Genomic DNA, 22,500 nt, shown 5'->3' on the forward strand with positions numbered 1-22,500 from the left:
CACCTATAATAAATGTATTACCCCCTAATCTAATCCCCCTACACCGACGCCACCTATATTAAATAGATTAACCCCTAATCTGACCCCCCTACACCGCCACCACCTATATTAACTATATTAACCCTAATTATATTAGGGTTAATATAGTTAATATAGTTATTATATTATATATATTAACTATATTAACCCTAATTATATTAGGGTTAATATAGTTAATATCGTTATTATATTATATATATATATATATATTAACTATATTAACCCTATCTAACTCTAACTCCCCTAACTTAATTATTATTAAAATAAATCTAAATAAAATTAATAATATTAACTAAATTATTCTTTTTTAAATCTCAATACTTACCTATAAAATAAACCCTAAGATAGCTACAATATAATTAATAATTACATTGTAGCTATTTTAGGGTTTATATTTATTTTACAGGTAACTTGGTATTTATTTTAACTAGGTACAATAGCTATTAAATAGTTAATAACTATTTAATAGCTACCTAGTTAAAATATTTACCAATTTACCTGTAAAATAAATCCTAACCTAAGTTACAAATACACCTACACTATCAATAAATTAATTAAATAAACTACAAATATCTAAACTAAAATACAATTAAATACACTAAACTAAATTACAAAAAAAAAGAAACACTAAATTACAAAAAATTAAAAAAAGATTACAAGATTTTTAAGCTAATTACATCTATTCTAAGCCCCCTAATAAAATAATAAAGCCCCCCAAAATAAAAAAAATTCCCTACCCTATTCTAAATTACAAAAGTTAACAGCTCTATTACCAGCCCTTAAAAGGGCCTTTTGCGGAGCATGCCCCAAAGTAATCAGCTCTTTTGCCTGTAAAAAAAAACACAATACCACCCCCAACATTACAACCCACCACCCACATACTCCTACTCTAAACCCACCCAAACCCCCCTTAAAAAAACCTAACACTAAGCCCCAGAAAATCTCCCTACCTTGAGTCGTCTTCACCCAGCCGGGCCGAACTCTTCATCCAATCCGGGTGATGTCTTCATCCAATCGGCAAAGAAGAAGTCTTCCATCCGGGCGATGTCTTCATCCAAGCGGCAAAGAAGAAGTCTTCCATCCGAGGATGTGTTGGGAAACATGCTGTGTAAACGGTGTGGGGTAAAGATGATTTCTTGGTCGTATTGAAAATATGGCTCCATTGTGTGTCTGTTAAGGAAGTATTAAGTTCTTTTTCCCATTTTGCAATGTAAGCCGGTCTGCAGGTAGGGAAAGAGCCTCTAAGGAGTTTATATATAATTGCTATATGAGATTTAGACACGGAGGGGGTAGTACATAAAAGTTTGAATGGGGTGCGTGGTCTAGCAAGTTCGGTTTTGTGTGGATTATTTGTAATGGCATGCCTTGTCTGAAGGTATGGGAACCTGTGGTGGAAAGGAGGACCAACAATTTGGGCAATCTCTAACAGATTAAGCCATTATTCATTAACAGATAGACTGGAAAACTGGAGGGGTTATTCTCTATATTTGGGATCTGAAGGGCACAAGAGTTCAAGAGTAAAGGGTTGTTTAATAGTGTGGTAATTGGGGATATAGGTCCAGATAGCGTTGTGTGAGAGAATAAGGATTTGTCCCAGACGTTAAAGGTTGCTGCTATGTAGGGGTTGGTGGATATCTCAAGTGGTCTATGTTTTTTCATGGTCCAGCAGGTATCACTTAAGTTTATGCCTCCTGCTAGAGAGGATTCTAATTGAACCCACAGCTTATTAGGTTGAGAATGTTTCCAGTCCACTATTCTCGCTAAATGTGTTGATTTCTAGTAGTCAAGGAGATTAGGTAGGCCACTATCTTCTCTGCTCAGATATAGGGTGTGTTTGGAGACTCTTGGTCTATTGTGGGACCAGATAAACAATTCAAATTATTTTTGCTGTTTTTCTAGGTATTGGAGGGGCAATTCTAGCAGGAGAACTTGAAAAATATATAAGAATTTAGGGAGAAGGACCATTTTGACTGCATTTATACACCCCATCTAGGAGAGATGTCCCTGTTTGTGCCAGGCGTTCAGTGAGGTTTGTGTTTCACTCTGCAAAAGAATATAGTTAAGGTTGTATAGTTGGGAGTGGGTCGAGGACATATCAATTCCCAAATAATGTATCTTGTTTTTGATCTGGAAGGATGTGAGGATATGTATTGGCGCTCCTTGTCTGAAGTGACTGAGGTCATCAAGACCGATTTATCCATATTTATTGAAAAGTTAGAGGGCACTTTGTAATCTACGAGTTCTTTTAGGAGGGGGTTATAGAGGTATTGGGGGAACTAAAAGTAAATATAATATCATCTGCATATAATAGACATTTCTCTTGTAAAGGTGTATCCAGTCCACGGGTTCATCCATTACTTGTGGGATATTCTCCTTCCCAACAGGAAGTTGCAAGAGGACACCCACAGCAGAGCTGTCTATATAGCTCCCCCCCCTAACTGCCACCCCCAGTCATTCTCTTGCAACTCTCGACAAGATAGGAAGTGTAAGAGAGATGTGGTGACTTAGTGTAGTTTTTACCTTCAATCAAGAGTTTGTTATTTTTAAACAGTACCGGCGTTGTACTGTTTTACTCTCAGGCAGAAATTGGAAGACGAATCTGCCTGGAGGTTGATGATCTTAGCGGTTTGTAACTAAGGTCCATTGCTGTTCTCACACATAACTGAAGAGTATGGAAAGAAAACTTCAGTTGGGGGGACGGTTTGCAGATTACCTGCTTTGAGGTATGTTCAGTATATTTATTTCTAGAGAGATGATAAGGTCTAGAAAATGCTGACAGAGCCTTGTATATTTGAGGTAAGCCTGATGCAGTGATTTAACAATGACTGGGATCATACTTACAAAAAAGGGTAATATTCATGTTAATACTCATATTACTTAGTGTCAAAACGTTTGCATGGTTTATAGAAAAAACGTTTTTTCTCTGAGGGTGATAAATCTTTATTTGGGACCTAGTTTTCCACATGGCTAGTCAGATTACTCCTAGGAGTACTTTTTTAAGGCCCTCTGAAATCGAGTGCATGGTGGGAGGGGCCTATTTTCACGCTCTAAATGCACAGTTGATATTCAGACTGAGACATCCAGCTTCCCTAAAGGAGTCCTCTGGCATCTAGGACCACTATAGAGGGGTTTTTTCCTGCAAAAATCATGTTTAAGGGCAGGTAGGAGCCACAGCAGAGCTGTGGCAGTGTGTTTGACTGTTTATTAACGGTTTTAACGTTTATCAAATCCGGTTTGGGGCCTAAGGGGTTAATCATCCATTTGCAAGTGGGTGCAATGCGGCTTTAGTCCCTTATACACACTGTAAAGATTTTGTAGAGTTTACTACTGTTTAACACTGTTTTGCAGTTTATGTGGTAGTTTTTTTCTCTTAAAGGCAAAGTACCGTTTTTGTTTAATTGCTGTTTCACATTTATTAAAGTGTTTTCCAAGCTTGCTGGTCTCATTACTAGTCTGTTAAACATGTCTGACATAGAGGAAACTCCTTGTTCATTATGTTTAGAAGCCATTGTGGAACCCCCTCTTAGAATGTGTACCAAATGTACTGATATTTCTATAACTTATAAAGACCATACACATTACAAGACATGGCGGCGGTTATGACTAATACCCTCACAGAGGTATTGTCCAAACTGCCAGGGTTACAAGGAAAGCGAGACAGCTCTGGGACTAGAACAAATACAGAGCTTTCTGACACTTTAGTAGCTATGTCCGATATACCCTCACAATATGCAGAAGCCGAAGCAGGAGAGCTTCTATCTGTGGGTGACATTTCTGATTCAGGGAAGGCGTTACTTCAGTCTGACTCTGAAATGACAGTGTTTAAATTTAAGCTTGAACACCTCCACTTGTTGCTCAGGGAGGTTTTAGCGACTCTGGATGACTGTGACCCCATTGTAGTCCCAGAGAAAATGTGTAAAATGGACAAATACTTTGCAGTGCCTGTTTACACTGACGTTTTTCCAGTCCCTAAGAGGTTTTCAGAAATTATTACTAAGGAATGGGATAGACCAGGTGTACCGTTCTCTCCCCCTCCTGCTTTTAAAAAGATGTTTCCCATAGATGCCGCAACACGGGATTCGTTGCAGACGGCCCCTAAGGTGGAGGGAGCAGTCTCTACCCTAGCTAAGCGTACAACCATCCCCGTCAAGGACAGTTGTGCTTTCCTAGATCCAATGGATAAAAAATTAGAGGGTTTCCTTAAGAAAATCTTTATACAACAAGGTTTTATTCTCCAGCCTCTTGCATGCATTGCCCCAGTCACTGCTGCAGCGGGTTTCTGGTTCGAGTCTCTTGAGGAGGCTCTACAGGTGGAGACCCCGTTAGATGATATTCTAGACAGGATTAATGCTCTTAAATTAGCTAATTCCTTTATTTCTGACGCCGTTTTTCATTTAACCAAGCTAACGGCTAAGAATTCAGGTTTTGCCATTCAGGTGCGTAGGGCGCTATGGCTTAAATCCTGGTCAACTGACGTTACTTCAAAGTCTAAGCTTCTCAACATCCCATTCAAAGGGCAGACCCTATTCGGGCCTGGATTGAAGGAGATCATTTCTGATATTACTGGAGGAAAAGGTCACGCCCTTCCTCAGGATAGGTCCAACAAATTAAGGACCAAACAGGCTAATTTTCGTTCCTTTCGAAACTTCAAGAGTGGTGCAGCTTCAACTTCCTCTAATGCAAAACAAGAGGGAAATTTTGCCCAGTCCAAACCAGTCTGGAGACCTAACCAGGCTTGGAACAAGGGGAAGCAGGCCAAAAAACCTGCTGCTGCCTCTAAGACAGCATGAAGGAGTATACAGTGAAAAATAAAAGAGAGTGATGTGAACTAGCAACACATCACGCCCTTAGGGGGCGCTTCCTTAATATAAATAGTCACAGCAGATATGTAGGGGACTTATAGAAATCTCTTGAATGAGCGATCATACAATTGTGTATTATACACTAACCATATGGTATTGTCAGCAGGATATACAGTGCAAAATAACAGATAACAATATATATACATACATAGATATAAAAAAAAATGAGAAAAAGTAAGAAAATTTGAAAAATATATATATAAAAAAACAAACCCAAAAAATAAATAAAATGTATAAAAGTCTATATATCCAAGGTGATACAGTAATCCAAACGTGGAGGCAGCATTCTGTCAAAGGATGGCTGTCCTGATGTATAGAATCTGGAAAAGAGTAAAACACAGAGGCGCCACCATGGCCTAATATCGCCAATACAAATAAGAACAGCAGCACAGAAGAATAAAATTACTCACAAACATAAAGCACCCAGCTGGTGCGAATGGAGTAGGCTGAAACTTTGCAGTGGTCCAGCACACTGTATCCTTGGCATAGAAGCAGTTGAATATCCTCAGAGAACCCGGAATTCATATGCCTAAGTGTCTCTCTCCTCTGAATGGTCTGACGATCCTCAGCGTGTTCTGTTGTGACCTCTGACCGGCACAATGGAGAGTGGGTGGTGCAGGAAAAGACTTGGTACTGCCGCAGCTCCTTAATCCGAGTGTCTGCAAACACTCATAAAGCACATAGAGAACCAAATGGAAAAGTAAAGCGCAAACAGTCCAGAAGACACCTGCTCTGATAAAATTCAAAAGTTTTAATAAATCCAGTTAAAAATAAACATTGTAGCACCAAAAAGAAAAGAGTTAAAAGTTAACTCAGTGTGTACAGAGACACCAGTTTGCAAACATGTTTCGTGCCTTGATGCAGTGATCAAGTGCTGAGGCACGAAACATGTTTGCAAACTGGTGTCTCTGTACACACTGAGTTAACTTTTAACTCTTTTCTTTTTGGTGCTACGATGTTTATTTTTAACTGGATTTATTAAAACTTTTGAATTTTATCAGAGCAGGTGTCTTCTGGACTGTTTGCGCTTTACTTTTCCATTTGGTTCTCTATGTGCTTTATGAGTGTTTGCAGACACTCGGATTAAGGAGCTGCGGCAGTACCAAGTCTTTTCCTGCACCACCCACTCTCCATTGTGCCGGTCAGAGGTCACAACAGAACACGCTGAGGATCGTCAGACCATTCAGAGGAGAGAGACACTTAGGCATATGAATTCCGGGTTCTCTGAGGATATTCAACTGCTTCTATTCCAAGGATACAGTGTGCTGGACCACTGCGAAGTTTCAGCCTGCTCCATTCGCACCAGCTGGGTGCTTTATGTTTGTGAGTAATTTTATTCTTCTGTGCTGCTGTTCTTATTTGTATTGGCGATATTAGGCCATGGTGGCGCCTCTGTGTTTTTTTTTTGAAAATAATTTTTTTATTGAAGTTAACGCATATATCATCACAACATGGACTCGCCCTAAGGCCAAAGTTACAACACAGAGAGTAATACATTGTCTATACAAAGGCATTATTGAGAAAGCAATATGCACATACAGCAAGAAAAATACATTTCAAATATAGATATGAAAATAGACAATATCTTAGGCGAGATAGAATAGAACTTCATTTTATATTATATTGTCGGTGTATGAACTCCACATTCTAATAATATTTTACCTAAGACCAAAATATCAGCCTGTGGAGGATTAAGTATCAGCCACTCTTGGGCCGAGATATATAGGGGGGGAGGGGGATATTCAGCGGGTAAGCACCGCTATATGCATAGAGAAAGGGGGGGGGCGGAGCCATATATAAGTGTAGGTAGCATAGGGTATCTGATGTGGACTTAGAAGTGCCCGATCGTAAAGACCATAGGCCTGGCAGCTGGGTTACTAAGAAGATAAATTAGATATGCCTTGGAAAGTTAGTCTACTTAGAAGTAGATAGTGGGAAATAGTGATATCTTAACACAGAATGGAGTAGCTAAATAGGGGCCAAGGGCCACTCTGTTGGTTAACCATGAGCTTGCATCAAGTGTAATGATTCTACCTGGTACTGAAACAGGAAAGTTGTACATCTATAGTTTGTGTTGTGTATTCACATACTTGCAATGTATCCAGAGGGGTGGGTATGAATGTAAGACAATATCCCTTTAGGGGCATCATCCCAACCTTCACCGTAATACTTAAGGGCAGGGAGTCTATCTTGTTCCAGCATTTTGTATATCAATAAATGTTAAGTGCACTAGCCCACTATGGTAGTAAAAATAGTAATAAATACAACTTCTAAAATAAACAGAATAAATTGTTTTAGACCTCAATATGTCTCTAATGACTATCATTCAATGCAACAGGCAGTTTGACTATAACAGAAACATATATCATACAAATAATAACATCTATCTAGAAATGTCTTTCGTAAACTTAAAGTTTATCAGTCTCAGTGTAGGCTTAGTCTGAAAAGAGTAATTAGTAGAACCAGGGGTTCTAGTTAAATGTGGGGAATTGTACCCTCCTTTAATCCCAGCATAGTAAACTACTTCTAGGTCTCAAGTCACTCTACTGAAACAAATATGAAAAGTGGGAGCCCGTTTGCGTTTAGCTGGCAATATGTAAGGTCAAATTGTGTATCTGCACAGCACTTTCTATTACATAGTAAGCTTTAGGATGTATAGTGTGTTGTGCCATTACGCAATAAACTGTAGAACTCTAAAAACATAGCTCCTGACATACCATAGATATAAATAGTCAGCTACGCGGAGATACATGGTGCACTGAAGATATAGGGACTCTGACCACGAAATGCATAATACTAGCTCTCTACTGAGTACATATTAGGCAGTTCCCTCAATTATAGATAATGCAACAAAAAAGAAAGTAAGAGAAGGGAACAAAACCATTAGGGAGACTTTAGTGCTAATGCCAGGAGATGACAGTAAATGAATGTCTACACCACGCTGCCTTAGTTATAGGCAACCCATATTTTAAAGCATTTTAAAGCATGGTGAAAGTACTTAACTATGCCATACCGGGGTACATAGAGCTATATTTCAAGAAGGTGATTATTATATATACTGAGTAAGTCTACACCCATATTTGTCACAGAGTTAACCTCTTCTTACCCGATCTCAATACATAAGGTAGTATGGTTATATCATATATAATGTAAGGCCTGCTAGAGAGCATGTGACTAGTCATTAAAGGTATATAGAGTGGCATTCTGGTTAGGAACCAGATCATGTATAAGACAAAAAGGCCAACAAGAAACGAAGAATGATATGTGCTTGAGACCTACTAATGGGTGTCATGTGAAAATTACAATACATAACAATAACTGCATATGGTTAAAAATTAAGCAATTAAGATTCTAATAGGTAAGAATGGATACCTACGTACTAATGTTTAGTCTATAATTGCAGCAGTATAGTCTCTAATATATCTCAGTGGATAGTAGAACATCATTAATCAATTCGTACACTAGACTAATACAGAACTGAAATCCACATCTTATGGTTAAATAAAAGAATGTTTTGAACTGGCATAGCATTAATGAAGTAAATAACATATTTTGAGCATCTATTAAAAAATCAGGTGACTAGCCAGCATAAATGCATAATCAGATTATTTGCTGCTATATTATTTCCCTGACTTATAGTAGAACACCATATGCTATCCCTCTGTTATGTACATAGTGGTAGAAAACTAGGGTCCAAAGCATAGACAGTAAATATAGTATCAAATAACCCTCATGAAGCAGTCATAAGTATATATTGAAGGGCAGTAGAACAGCAAGTATATGCATTATAGATAAGAGGAGAACCCTATCTGCTAAGAGGCTTGAATATCTAAATGTAAAACAGCAGATCATCTAGTACCTCTAACTTTAGCTGATAGACTTCCTGCATAAAGAACAAAAACCCCTACCTTGATAATATATATTAACTAGTAGGACATAATACAGCATGCTGAGTTAACCTATAAGCAACAAACTGAACATAGATTTATTTCAGGCTATTGTGGGTATCAGAGTTCTCCCTTCCAAGAAAGCGTTTCATACAAAATATAAGCCAAGTGTCCCAAGAGGTATATATATGGGACCAGACTAATAAGGCAGTTCAAAGTTTACCACTACAGGGCAATATTCGGGAGTATTTTAGAATGCAGACAACAACAAAAAAATAAAAAGTCATAGAACAGCCACAACTGGGCTAATAGCTGCAACATTAGGCTCATATTGGCATCCAAAAGTCACCTGCGGAAAGAAGCCTGAGGTCAGAGCGGATGATTAAGGCTTCTGCTACTCAGCTACTATGTTCATCCCACTCCTGCCCTTATCGAATGCCTTGGGGTTAGGTCCAAACCTAGCTGCCGTGGGAATCTGAATGGCGTGTAGATGTCGGTATGTACATTGCCTTTACAGCTCGATTTTAGTGTCCTTGCTGATAGTTTAGAATCCAGCTGCCATGGAAGTCTAAATGGCGCGCAGATGCCGGTATGTACTTTGGCTTCATTGAACAGTATTAGCGCCCTTGCGAGCTCCTCCATTTGGAAACCGAGGCGTCGCTCATCTGTCTCTTCTCCCCTGACTGGCATAATTACAGAAATCAGCTTGTACGATGTAGCTGCCGTGGGATCCGTTAGGTGGGTGTTTAGATCCGAGACTTTTGCTGACTTAGACTCAGGCGCAGCCGATCCAGGCCCCATCACTCTCAAGCTGTCTGTCGGGACTTCGTTGCACTGGCTATAATGCTGCCTGCATACCTCAGGAGACACAACAGCTTCTTTCTGAGAGATCGAAATTTTGGTACCCTTGAAATCTTGGGTATCAGCAGTGCTAGCGGCTCCCGGTGTGTCCCCGCCATCTTGCGCAGCATGCGAGTTAGGAAACTGTTCGCAGAGCTGCAGGAGTAAAAGGTTTATTTCGGAGTAATGGGCATCCAGGGCGCTGCAAAAACGATCCTCAAACTTGTGCAGTGCAGCATCTAGACCCATTCTGCGGGGAGCAAGATAGGGACACTTCAGAAGTATGAGATAGAGTTATGCCCAAACTGCCTCGCCAGATAAAGCAGGCCTCAAACTGTGCCGCTATTGAAGTAGAATCAAAGTCTGCAAATTGGAGGGTTATTTTTAGCAAAAAGTTAGCAGGTCATGTTACCCTTGACTACTAAGGTGTTGAGAAGTTAAAATCATTAGAAAGTTATATATTTGCTCATCTCTAGTTCGTTATTACATAGGAGCTCTATAAAGACACGTCCACTCTCCTTGTTAGTCAGCTCCGCCCCCGCGCCTCTGTGTTTTACTCTTTTCCAGCATGAAGGAGTAGCCCCCGATCCGGGACCGGATCTAGTTGGGGGCAGACTTTCTCTCTTCGCCCAGGCTTGGGCAAGAGACGTCCAGGATCCCTGGGCTCTGGAGATTGTTTCCCAGGGATATCTTCTGGACTTCAAAGCTTCATCTCCAAAGGGGAGATTTCATCTCTCACAATTATCTGCAAACCAGATAAAGAGAGAGGCATTCTTACGTTGCGTTCAAGACCTACTGGTTATGGGAGTAATCCACCCAGTTCCAAGGGAGGAATAGGGGCAGGGCTTCTAATCAAATCTGTTTATAGTTCCCAAAAAAGAGGGAACTTTCAAACCAATCTTGGATCTCAAGATCCTAAACAAATTTCTCAGGGTTCCATCCTTCAAGATGGAGACTATTCGAACCATCCTTCCTATGATCCAGGAGGGTCAATATATGACTACCGTGGACTTAAAGGATGCTTATCTCCACATTCCGATACACAGAGATCATCATCAGTTCCTCAGGTTCGCCTTCCTAGACAGGCATTACCAGTTTGTGGCTCTTCCCTTTGGGTTAGCCACGGCACCAAGAATCTTTCCGAAGGTTCTAGGGTCCCTACTGGCGGTTCTAAGGCCACGAGGCATAGCGGTGGCTCCTTACCTAGATGACATTCTGATACAGGCGTCGACTTTTCAAATCGCCAAGTCCCATACGGACATTGTTCTGGCACTCCTGAGGTCTCACGGGTGGAAGGTGAACGAAGAAAAGAGTTCTCTCTCCCCTCTCACAAGAGTTTCCTTCCTAGGAACTCTGATAGATTCAGTAGAAATGAAAATTTTTCTGACAGAGGTCAGGTTGTCAAAACTTCTAACTTCCTGCCATGCTCTTCATTCCACTTCTCGGCCGTCAGTGGCTCAGTGTATGGAAGTAATCGGCCTAATGGTAGCGGCAATGGACATAGTTCCGTTTGCCCGCCTACATCTCAGACCACTGCAACTTTGCATGCTCAATCAGTGGAATGGGGACTACACAGATTTGTCTCCTCGGATAAATCTGGATCAAGAGACCAGGGATTCTCTTCTCTGGTGGCTATCTCTGGTCCACCTGTCCAGGGGAATGAGTTTCCGCAGGCCAGAATGGACTATAGTGACGACAGATGCCAGCCTTCTGGGCTGGGGCGCAGTCTGGAACTCCCTGAAGGCTCAGGGTTCGTGGACTCAGGAGGAAGCCCTCCTTCCGATAAACATTCTGGAACTAAGAGCGATATTCAATGCTCTTCAGGCTTGGCCTCAGCTAGCTGTGGTCAGGTTCATCAGATTTCAGTCGGACAACATCACAACTGTAGCCTATATCAACCATCAGGGGGGAACAAGGAGCCCCCTGGCAATGTTGGAGGTTTCAAAGATAATTCTATGGGCAGAGGTTCACTCTGGCCATCTCTCAGCTATCCATATCCCAGGAGTAGAGAACTGGGAGGCGGATTTTCTAAGTCGGCAGACTTTTCATCCGGGGGAGTGGGAGCTCCATCCGGAGGTATTTGCCCAGTTGTTTCAACTATGGGGCAAATCAGAACTGGATCTCATGGCGTCTCGTCAGAACGCCAAGCTTCCTTGTTACGGGTCCAGGTCAAGGGATCCCCAGGCAGCGCTAATAGATGCTCTAGCAGCGCCCTTGTCCTTCAGCCTGGCTTATGTGTTTCCACCATTTCCTCTGCTCCCTCGTCTGATTGCCAAGATCAAGCAGGAGAGAGCTTCGGTGATTTTGATAGCTCCTGCGTGGCCACGCAGGACTTGGTATGCAGATCTGGTGGACATGTCATCCTTTCCACCATGGACTCTGCCGCTGAGGCAGGACCTTCTACTTCAAGGTCCCTTCAAACATCCAAATCTAATTTCTCTGCGTCTGACTGCTTGGAGATTGAACGCTTGATTTTATCAAAGCGTAGTTTTTCCGAGTCGGTCATTGATACCTTAATTCAGGCTCGAAAGCCTGTCACCAGGAAAATCTATCATAAGATATGGTGTAAATATCTTCATTGGTGTGAATCCAAGGGTTACTCATGGAGTAAGGTCCAGATTCCTAGGATATTATCCTTTCTCCAAGAAGGATTGGAGAAGGGATTGTCAGCTAGTTTCTTAAAGGGACAGATTTCTGCTCTGTCTATTCTTTTGCACAAACGTCTGGCTGAGGTTCCAGACGTTCAGGTGTTTTGTCAGGCTTTGGTTAGAATCAAGCCTGTGTTTAAACCTGTCGTTCCGCCATGGAGTTTAAATTTAGTTCTTAAAGTTCTTCAAGGGGTTCCGTTTGAACCTTTGCATTCCATAGATATTAAACTTTTATCTTGGAAAGTTGTGTTTTTAGTAGCTATCTCCTCGGCTCGAAGAGTTTCGGAGTTATCTGCTTTACAGTGGGATTCCCCTTATCTGATTTTCCATGCAGATAAGGTAGTTTTACGTACCAATCCTGGGTTTCTTCCTAAGGTGGTATCTAATAAGAATATCAATCAGGAGATTGTTGTTCCTTCATTATGTCCTAATCCTTCTTCAAAGAAGGAACGTCTATTACACAATCTTGATGTGGTTCGTGCTTTAAAGTTTTATTTACAAGCTACAAAGGATTTTCATCAAACATCTGCTTTGTTTGTTGTCTACTCTGGACAGAGGAGAGGCCAAAAGGCTTCGGCAACTTCTCTTTCTTTTTGGCTAAGAAGCTTAATCTGCTTATCTTATGAGACTGCTGGCCAGCAGCCTCCTGAAAGAATTACAGCTCATTCTACTAGAGCAGTAGCTTCCACATGGGCTTTTAAACATGAGGCCTCTGTTGAACAGATTTGTAAGGCGGCGACTTGGTCTTCGCTTCATACTTTTTCTAAATTCTACAAATTTGATACTTTTGCTTCCTCGGAGGCTATTTTTGGGAGAAAGGTCTTGCAGGCAGTGGTGCCTTCCATTTAAGTTCCTGCCTTGTCCCTCCCTTCATCCGTGTCCTAAAGCTTTGGTATTGGTATCCCACAAGTAATGGATGAACCCGTGGACTGGATACACCTTTACAAGAGAAAACAAAATTTATGCTTACCTGATAAATTTATTTCTCTTGTGGTGTATCCAGTCCACGGCCCACCCTGTCATTTTAAGGCAGGTGTTTTTTATTTTTAAACTACAGTCACCACTGCACCCTATAGTTTCTAATTTTTTTCTTGCTTGTCTTCGGTCGAATGACTGGGGGTGGCAGTTAGGGGAGGAGCTATATAGACAGCTCTGCTGTGGGTGTCCTCTTGCAACTTCCTGTTGGGAATGAGAATATCCCACAAGTAATGGATGAACCCGTGGACTGGATACATCACAAGAGAAATAAATTTATCAGGTAAGCATAAATTTTGTTTTTTGGTGTCTAGGGCCAAAGGTCACATCTTGAATTAAGGGGTTATTTCTAACCCGTGCTGCTAAAGTTTCTACAGTGAGTGCAAAAAGTAAGAGTGAAAGGGGGCAGCTGTCTAGTACCATTATTGATAGGAATTTTCTGGGAAAGGGTGAAATTTGCCCGTATTCTAGCGGATGGTTTTCTATATAGTGCCTTAATACGATTTATTAAAGTGTTTGTAAATCCAATTTTTGACAGGGTAGACCAGAGAAAACCCCAATCAGTGGATAAGAAAATGAGTGAGGTTTTTTTGGAGGTTGCTGAATCGTATTATCTTTAGCCTCTCTACCAGGGATAAAACCGACTTGGTCGGTATATATTATTGTAGGAAGAATTGTATTTATATGAGTAGCTAGTAATTTGGCGTATAACTTAATGTCGATATTTATAAGGGACAATAGTTTGTGACTGAGTCTTTTGGCTTGCCTGGTCTTGGAATTACTGATATTGTGGCCTTGAGGATGGAGGGGGATAGGTGGCCGTTGCGATCCAATGAGTGGTACATTTCTAACAGGTGGGGACTAATCTGTGCTTTCAATAGATAGTAAAATTTAGGAGCAAACCCAATGAGGCCTGGGACTTTGCCGTTTGGTAGTGTTTTAATTGTTTCATATAACTCTTGTAGAGTGAGTGGTGCGTCTAGCATGGAGCAGTCTTCACTTGTGTGGGAGGGTATAAAGGGGTGTTTCGAAGATAGTCGTCTATTAGTTTGAGTTAGGCTGTATGTTCTTCTGTTGGCAAGTTGTATAGGGAAGCATAAAAGTCTGCAAATTGACTATATCTGTACTGTGAGAATGGATCTTCCCTTGGGGGTCTCTTATACTTGATATAAATGGTCTATATTGTCTTTTTTGAGGGATCTAGCCATAAGTCGAACAGCTTTATTACTTTCTATGAAAAATTTAGATGTGAGGGCACGCATATGTACACTTTTGATTAAGTAGTGGTTTAGGGTTTCTCTAGCTTGTTGCATCTCAGCAAAAAGTTGTTGAGATTTGGGATTATGTTTGAAGGCTGTCTCAGTTAACCAGAGCTCTAAAGTCGCGATAACCTGCCGTGCGTTAAATTCAATTGTGCTCAAGTGAATGTGTTTACTTTGTAAACGCATGCTACTTCCGACACGAGCAAACACCAAACCCTTATCTCTTGTGCGCCTCTGAAAGCGATCCACTCGTACTTCTAGCCGTCAGTTGTGTATTTCCTACTAATGCTCTTTGGCTGATAGTTACTTCCTCCTAAAGATTATTGGCTGATATGTAGAATTATTGTTATTAATTTTTTTTTGCCTAGCAGCCAAAGGCCTTAGTATTTCTACAGTATTAGTGTAATTTTTAATTTAAACAACTTTTACTACAATAAATCAAACACAAGTTAACATGCTGCTCTTTAGTATCAATGATAGGCTCATTTTAAGTGCTATGTTCCTTTAAATAGATAAAGCAATTTGACACAACATTATTTAATAACACAACACAGAATAGGAGTGCTTAGTCTAACTCACAATCTCATATAAGTATATGAAAAAGATTGATACTAGGGTTAATAATAGTCCCAATCGTTATAGTAAGCTTGGGTAAACAGTCAATCTGTAAGATTAAGAGTGTCTTAGACTCTCCCCCCTTCCCCCTTATTTAATACTACAAAAAAAGTTTTATATATATATTATATATATATATATATATATATATATATATATATATATATATATATATATATCATGGAAATGTTTCAAATCTGTGCCATTGTTCTCACTTATTTACCCCCACTTGGTAGTTACAGAGGACTTCTGTAAGGAAAATAAATATTTTCAGATAACAGAGAACTTCTTATTAATTTAGTAGGTTCCTGTCATTGACCTTTCTCATTTTTTCTCTCTCTCTCTTTAGAAGCCACTTTTCCGTTTACTCTCAGCCGACCTGTAGATGTACCTGATGAATCAAGGACATCTGTGCTAATTGGATGCCTGGTGGCCATTATACTCCTGCTGGTGGCCATCATTGTTCTCATTCTATGGAAGCAGTATATACAAAAAAGGTTGGAAAAGGTAAAACTTCTAGACACAGATATATTATATTCAATTACCCCTTCATACCAATCAGTAATTTTAAAACTTAATATAGGTGGGAATGTGGAGTGTGTTGGTAGGTGACATCTTAGCTATGAAATTGGTGGCCACTGATTGGACTCCTCCTCTGCGTAGTAGAGCATTGTTTCTCAACCGTGTACCGTGTTCTCAAATACCCCCAACAGGCCATGTTTTCATTATAGCTGAACTAGTGCACAGGTGAAATAATCAGCTGATGGGTGGGAGCAGGTTACTTGAGGATTGTGGTTGAGAAACACTGTAGTAGAGGACTGCAATGACATCACATGGTTCTTTACTGGACAGCCAGCTAAGATATAAATAAAAAATAAATAAATAAAATATATATATATATACTGTATATATATGGACCCATTTCCCTAATAGAAAATAACAGGCCTTGGGATCACCAAATGTGGCAGAAGCACTTGAGTTGCAAAACAGAACAGTGGTACACAATGTGGTACAGGTGAGGCTATACATTTGCTATACGTTTGCTGTATCCCAGGATAATATGGTTAATATCATCCATTGAAAGTGTTATCAAATTCAAGTAGATCCATGTATCAGTGATGAATCCAACATCTATTTATGTTATTCAGGGAATTTAACTCCTTCACTACCAGGACTTTCAGAGAAGAACTTGACCAAAATACCAGAGAATTTTTAGCATTTTTGCTATCACTCCATTTAACCCCTTAATGACCACAGCACTTTTCCATTTTCTGTCCGTTTGGGACCAAGGCTATTTTTACATTTTTGCGGTGTTTGTGTTTAGCTGTAATTTCCCTCTTACTCATTTACTGTACCCACACATATTATATACAGTTTTTCTCGCCATTAAATGGACTTTCTAAAGATACCATTATTTTCATCATATATTATAATTAACTAAAAAAAAAATATATAAAATGGTGTCACAGAGTGGCTCTCTCTGCATCGGAGGGGTAAAAAGGGTTATTGCAGGATGCCTCAATATCGAAGCATCACTGCAATAACCGCAAAGCAGCTGGAAGCGATCAGGATAGCTTCCAGCTGCTTTCCAAACCGATGACGTACGCCATACGTCCTCAGGCGTTAACTGTATATTTTCTGAGGACGTATGGCATTCGTTGTCGGTCATTAAGGGGTTAAACTAAAATATAGCCTTGTTTTTTTACCTGTCAAAACTATATATAATTTTTTTAAGTAGGACCATTTTGGCATATTTCATGCCACCATTTCACCGCCAATGGCATGGCAGGGCAGTTTTTAGGTAAATGGAATTTATTTGTTACTTAATTGGGTTTTCAGCGTGAGGGAGAGTGTTCTAGAGGGTAGGTGCCACACAAGAGAAGTCCTGCAGTCTAGCATGGGAAAAGGTGATAATCGAAGATGCAAGGAGCAGGTCATTGTTGGATCTGAGTATGCAGGTTGGAGTATATTTGTTAATGAGTGAGGAACGGTGTTGGTAAGGGATTTGTAGGTCAATGTGAGAATTTTTAATTTAATTTCTGCTGTAAATGGGTAGCCAGTGAAAAGACTTGCAGAGAGGTTCAGCAGATACAGGAAAGGTGGATTAGGCTGGCAGAGGCATTTAGGATGGCTTGAACGAGGAGAGGTGGGAGAGAGGAAGGCCAGTGGGTAGGTTATTGCAGTAGTCAAGTTGGGAAACAATTGAGTGGATTACATCACTCAAACGGTTGTATTTTGGAAATATTAATAGGTGGTTGCGGCAGGATCAAGAGAGCGATTGTATGTGGGGGATGAAGGACAGGTTGGAGTCAAGTGTAACTCTGAGGCAGCGGACTCAAGAAAATGGGGAGATAGTAATGCCATTAATGCAGATAGAGAAGTCAAAATTGGAGTGGCGCTACAGGGGGGGGGGGGTTAGAAGGAGCTCAGTGTTGGACATGTTAATCTTTAGTTGGTGAGAGGCCATCCAGGAAGAAATGCCAAATAAGCAGTCACTGGCATGAAAAAGGACAGAGGGAGAGATAGCAGAGGTAAAGAGGTAGATTTGGGTGTCATCAGCATAGAGGTGATATTTTAAGCAAGTTCCTAACCCTAGCCCAGTGGTTTTCAAACCTGCCCTCAAGCCTCCCCAACAGCCCAGGTTTTCTGGATTGCCTTGGATGAGAGTAGGTAAAATAAACATGTTTACTAATCAGCTGATTGTTTCACCTGTGCTCTAGTTCAGATATCCTCAAAATATGGCCTGATATGGAGGCCTGAAAACCAGGGCCCTAGCTCTAACCACAAGTGATAACCCTCATCCCTTACTAGAGCCCTACCCACAATTCATAACCCCAGTCCCTAAACCTATCCCTAACCACAAGCTATTACCCATCCATTACTCTAGCCTTAACCACAAACCATAATCCCTGTCCCTAAAACTAGCCCTAACCCCTGTCCAATTATCTAGCCATAATCACAATCCATAAACCTCATCACTAACTCTAACACAATCTTTAACCCCTGTCCTCAACCCTAGCACCTAACTATAAGTGATTACCCTATGCCTAACATAACCTCAATCCCTATCCATAACCCCTGTCCCTCACCCTAGCCCTAACCACAAGCCATAATTATATCCCTAACTGTAGCCCTAACCACAACCCATAACTTCTGTCCCTAGCCATAACCCTATTCCTAACCCTAGCTCTAACCACAACCCATAACTCCTGTCCCTCACCCTAGCCCTAACCATAACCCTATACCTATCCGTAGCCCTAACCGCAAGTCATAACCCTTCCCTTAGCCCTAACCATAAGCCATGACCCCTAACCCTAGTCCTATCCACAAACAATAACCCCATCCCTAACTTTAGCCCTAACTACAAGCCATAACCTCATCCCTAAACCTAGTCCTAATCACAAGCTATAACCCTTGTTCCTAAACCTAGTCCTAACTAGATGCCATAACCACTGCTTCTAACCCTAGCCCTAACCACAACCCATAACCCCATTGATAACCACAATCCATAACACCTGTCCATAATCCTAGTCCTAACTACTAGCCATAACCTTTGTCCTTAACCCTAGCACTAACCACAAGCCATATATTCTGTCCCTAAACTTTAGCCATCACCACAGTTCACAAGCCCTGTCCCTGAAATTAGCTCAAACCAAAATTCATAACCCCTGTCCCTAACCTAGCTCTAACTACAAGCCATAAATTATGCCCCATAAACCTAGTCCTAGCCATAAGCCATAACCCCTGTTCCTAACCTTAGCCCTAACCACAACTCATAACCCTCATCCCTAATCATAAGCCACAACCCTAACCACAAGCCATAACCCCAACCATAACCACAAGCCATAACTTTAGCCCTAAACACAAGCCATAACCTCTATCCCTAGCCATATATTGTATATATGTATTTAGTGTGACCTCCCTTGGGACTAAGCACATCTTGAACTCTTTTGGGGAGACTTTCCTAAAGTTTTCTGAAGTAATCTTCTGGTATATCATACCAGGCTTCTTTCAGCAGTTCACAAAGTTTTTATTTAGATTTAGATTGTCTTATATTTATTTCTCTGTCCAAGTGATCCCATACTACCTCTATAATATTCAGGTCTGGGCTCTGTGGAGGCCAGCCCATGACTGTCAGTGTTTTATCAGCTGTTTTTTTCTCCAAATATGATTTCACTGCATTAGCAGGGAACTCTAACCCTAAGCCTGAACAATCCATCCCTAGCTCTAACCACAAGCTATAACCCTTTCCCTAGCCCTGACCACAATCCCTAACCCTTAAGCCTAGCCCTAAGCACAAGTCATAAACTCTAGCCATAACCACAAGCTATGTCCTTTGTCCCAAGCCCTAACCACAAGTGATAACCCTCATCCCTAACCATAAGCCATAAACCCCATACCTAACCCTAGTCCTACCCACAATCCATAACATCTGTCCCTATAACCACAAACGTTAACCCCTATTCTTAAACCTAGCCCTAACCACAGTCTTTAACTAATGTCCCTAAACCTAGTCCTACCCACAATCCATAACCCAATCTGTAAACCTATTCCTAACCGCAAAACCATAACCCCTGTTCTTAACCCTAGCCCTAACAGCAAGCTATGACCTCTATCCTTAGCCCTAGCACTAGCCCTAACCACAAGCCATAATCTTGTCCCTAAACCTAGCCCTAACCACAAGCCATAACCCCATCCCTAGCCCTAACCACAAGCCATAACTTCTGCCCCTAGCCATAACCCCATCCCTAACCCTAGTCCTAACATCAAGTTATGACCTCCACCCCTAACCTTAACCACAAGCCATAACCCCTATACCTAAAACTAGTCCTAACCAGAAGCCATAACCTCTGTTCCTAACTTAAGCCTTAACCACAGGCCTTAACCCTAACCACAAGCCATAACTTTAGCCCTAAACACAAGCCATAACCTCTGTCCCTAGCCATAACCCAGTATTTAGTGTGACCTCCCTTGGCACTAAGGACATCTTGAACTCTTTTGGGGAGACTGTCCTGAAGTTTTCTAAAGTAATCTTCTGGTATTTCATACCAAGCTTCTTTTAGCAGTTCACAGAGTTTTTCTTTAGGTTTAGGTTGTCTATTATTTATTTCTATGTCCAAGTGATCCCATACTACCTCTATAATATTTAGGTCTGGGTTCTGTGGAGGCCAGTCCAGGACTGTCAGTGTTTGATCAGCTGTTTTTTTCTTAAATATGATTTCACTGCATTAGCAGTGAACCCTAACCTTAAGCTTGAACAATCCATCCCTAGCCCTAACCACAAGCCACAACCCTTTCCCTAGCCCTGACCACAATCCCTAATCCGTAACCCTAGCCCTAACCACAAGCCATAAACCCTAGCCATAACCACAAGCTATGACCTCTGTCCCAAGCCTTAACCACAAGTGATAACCCTCATCCCTAACCACAAGCCATAAACCCCATACTTAACCTTAGTCCTACCCACAATCCATAACATCTGTCCCTATCTCTAGCTCTAACCACACATGCTAACCCCCATTCTTAAACCCTAACCACAATCTTTAACCAATGCCCCTAAACCTAGTCCTAACCACAATCCATAACCCAGTCTGTAAACCTATTCCTAACCACGAAACCATAGCCCCTGTTCTTAACCCTAGCTCTAACCACAAGCCATGACAATTCCTAACCCCATCCCTAACCCTAACCACATTACTAACTGTAGCCAAACCACAAGCCATAACCTTTGTCCCTAGCTATAACCCCACCACTAACCCTAGCCTCAACAACAAGCTATGGCCTCCATCTCTAGCCCTAACCACAATCCAAATCCCCTGTCCCTAAGCCTAGCTAAGCAATAACTCCCATCCCTTTCTTTAGCCCCAACCACAAGCCATAACCCCCATCCATATCCACAACCTTTAACCCCTTTCCTAAACCTAGCCTTAATCATAATCCATAACCCCCACCCCTAGCCTTAACAAGCCATAACATTATCCCTAACATAACCTCAATCACTATCCATAACCCCTATCCATAACCTCTATGACTAACCTAAGCCCTACCACAATCCATAACCCCTAGACCTAGTCCTAACTAGCAGCCAGTACCTATCCATTATTCTAGCCATAACCCCTGCCCCTATCTCTAGCCCTAACCACAAGCCATAACCCCCATTTTTAAATCTAGCCCTAACCACAATCTTTAACTCATGTCCCTAAATGTAGACTTAACCATAAGCCATAACCCCAATCCCTAACCCTATCCCAAGCATAACCCTAACCACAATCCATAACCCTTGTCGCTAAATCTAGTCCTAACAACAAGCTATAGCCCTTGGTTCTAACCCTAGCCCTAACCAAATGCCATAACCTTCATCCCTAATGCTAGCCTAACCACAATCCATAAACCCATCCCTAACTTTATAACCCCTGTTCCTAACCCTGGCCCTAACCATATGCCATAACCTCTGTCCCTAGCCATCCAAAACCCTAGCCCTAGCAACAAGCTATGACCCCCATACCTAGCTCTAACCACAAGCCCTGGCCCTAACCATGGCCCTAACCACAAGCCATAATCCCTATTCCTAAACCTAGCCCTAACCAGATTCCATAACTCCTGTCCTTAACCCCATCCCTAACCCTAACCACTAGCTATGACCTCCATCCCTAAACGTAGCACTAAACACAAGCCATAAACCCCATTCCTAGCCCTAACCACAAGCTATGACCTCCATCCCTCTAAACCAAGTCTTAACTACAAGCTATAACCCTAGCCCCAACCTCATGCCATAAATCCATCCCTACCTGTAGCCTTAAAAACAAGCCATAAACCCCATCCCTACCTCTATGTCAGGTTTTTTTCCCTGTTGTGTTTGCCATGTGCTGCTGGCAGTCATTTTACTCACCTCTCTTCCTGACTATGGTGCATTGTGGGGGATGCTGCAATTCCTTTTATGGCTAGACTGGTGTGCATCATACATGTGAGACAGGATGCAGTCTCAGAATTGTGATGTCATCACTTATTATTAAAAGGGCCTCTGTTCAGTATGCTTTGCCTTTACGTTGTCTCAGACCTGTTTGTGAGAGTTCCTGTGTATTACCTGGCTGCCTGACGTCCTTCCTGGTTCCTGATCCCTGGCTTGTTCCTGACTCTGCTGTTTTTCTTGTTCCCGATTCCGGCTCGTCTGACTATTCGCTTTGGCTCCTGACTCGGCTCGTCTGACTACCAGCTCTTGTTTTGACTCCTGGCTTGTTATTTGACTTGTGGACTTTTTATTATTTTTTGCTATTAATAAAGGTGTGATTATTTTTGCACTTCTCGTCTCAGTCTGATTCCTGGCACCCTGACATTACGCAAAGGCCATGAATCCTGATGGTGCTAAAAATCC

General features: G+C 41.3%; 1 protein-coding gene across 1 annotated transcript in view; it reads left to right on the top strand.

The window, feature by feature from the left end:
• The window catches only part of LOC128642832 (discoidin domain-containing receptor 2-like), a 1,143,904-nt gene that overhangs the window by 764,550 nt on the left and 356,854 nt on the right, over positions 1-22,500 (top strand). Inside the window, exon 11 of the mRNA XM_053695673.1 lies at positions 15,478-15,635. Within this exon, the coding sequence (XP_053551648.1) occupies positions 15,478-15,635 (158 nt within the window). The remainder of the gene's footprint in view (positions 1-15,477; positions 15,636-22,500) is intronic.

Source organism: Bombina bombina, chromosome 12, assembly GCF_027579735.1.
Source record: "Bombina bombina isolate aBomBom1 chromosome 12, aBomBom1.pri, whole genome shotgun sequence".
NCBI lineage: Eukaryota > Metazoa > Chordata > Amphibia > Anura > Bombinatoridae > Bombina > Bombina bombina.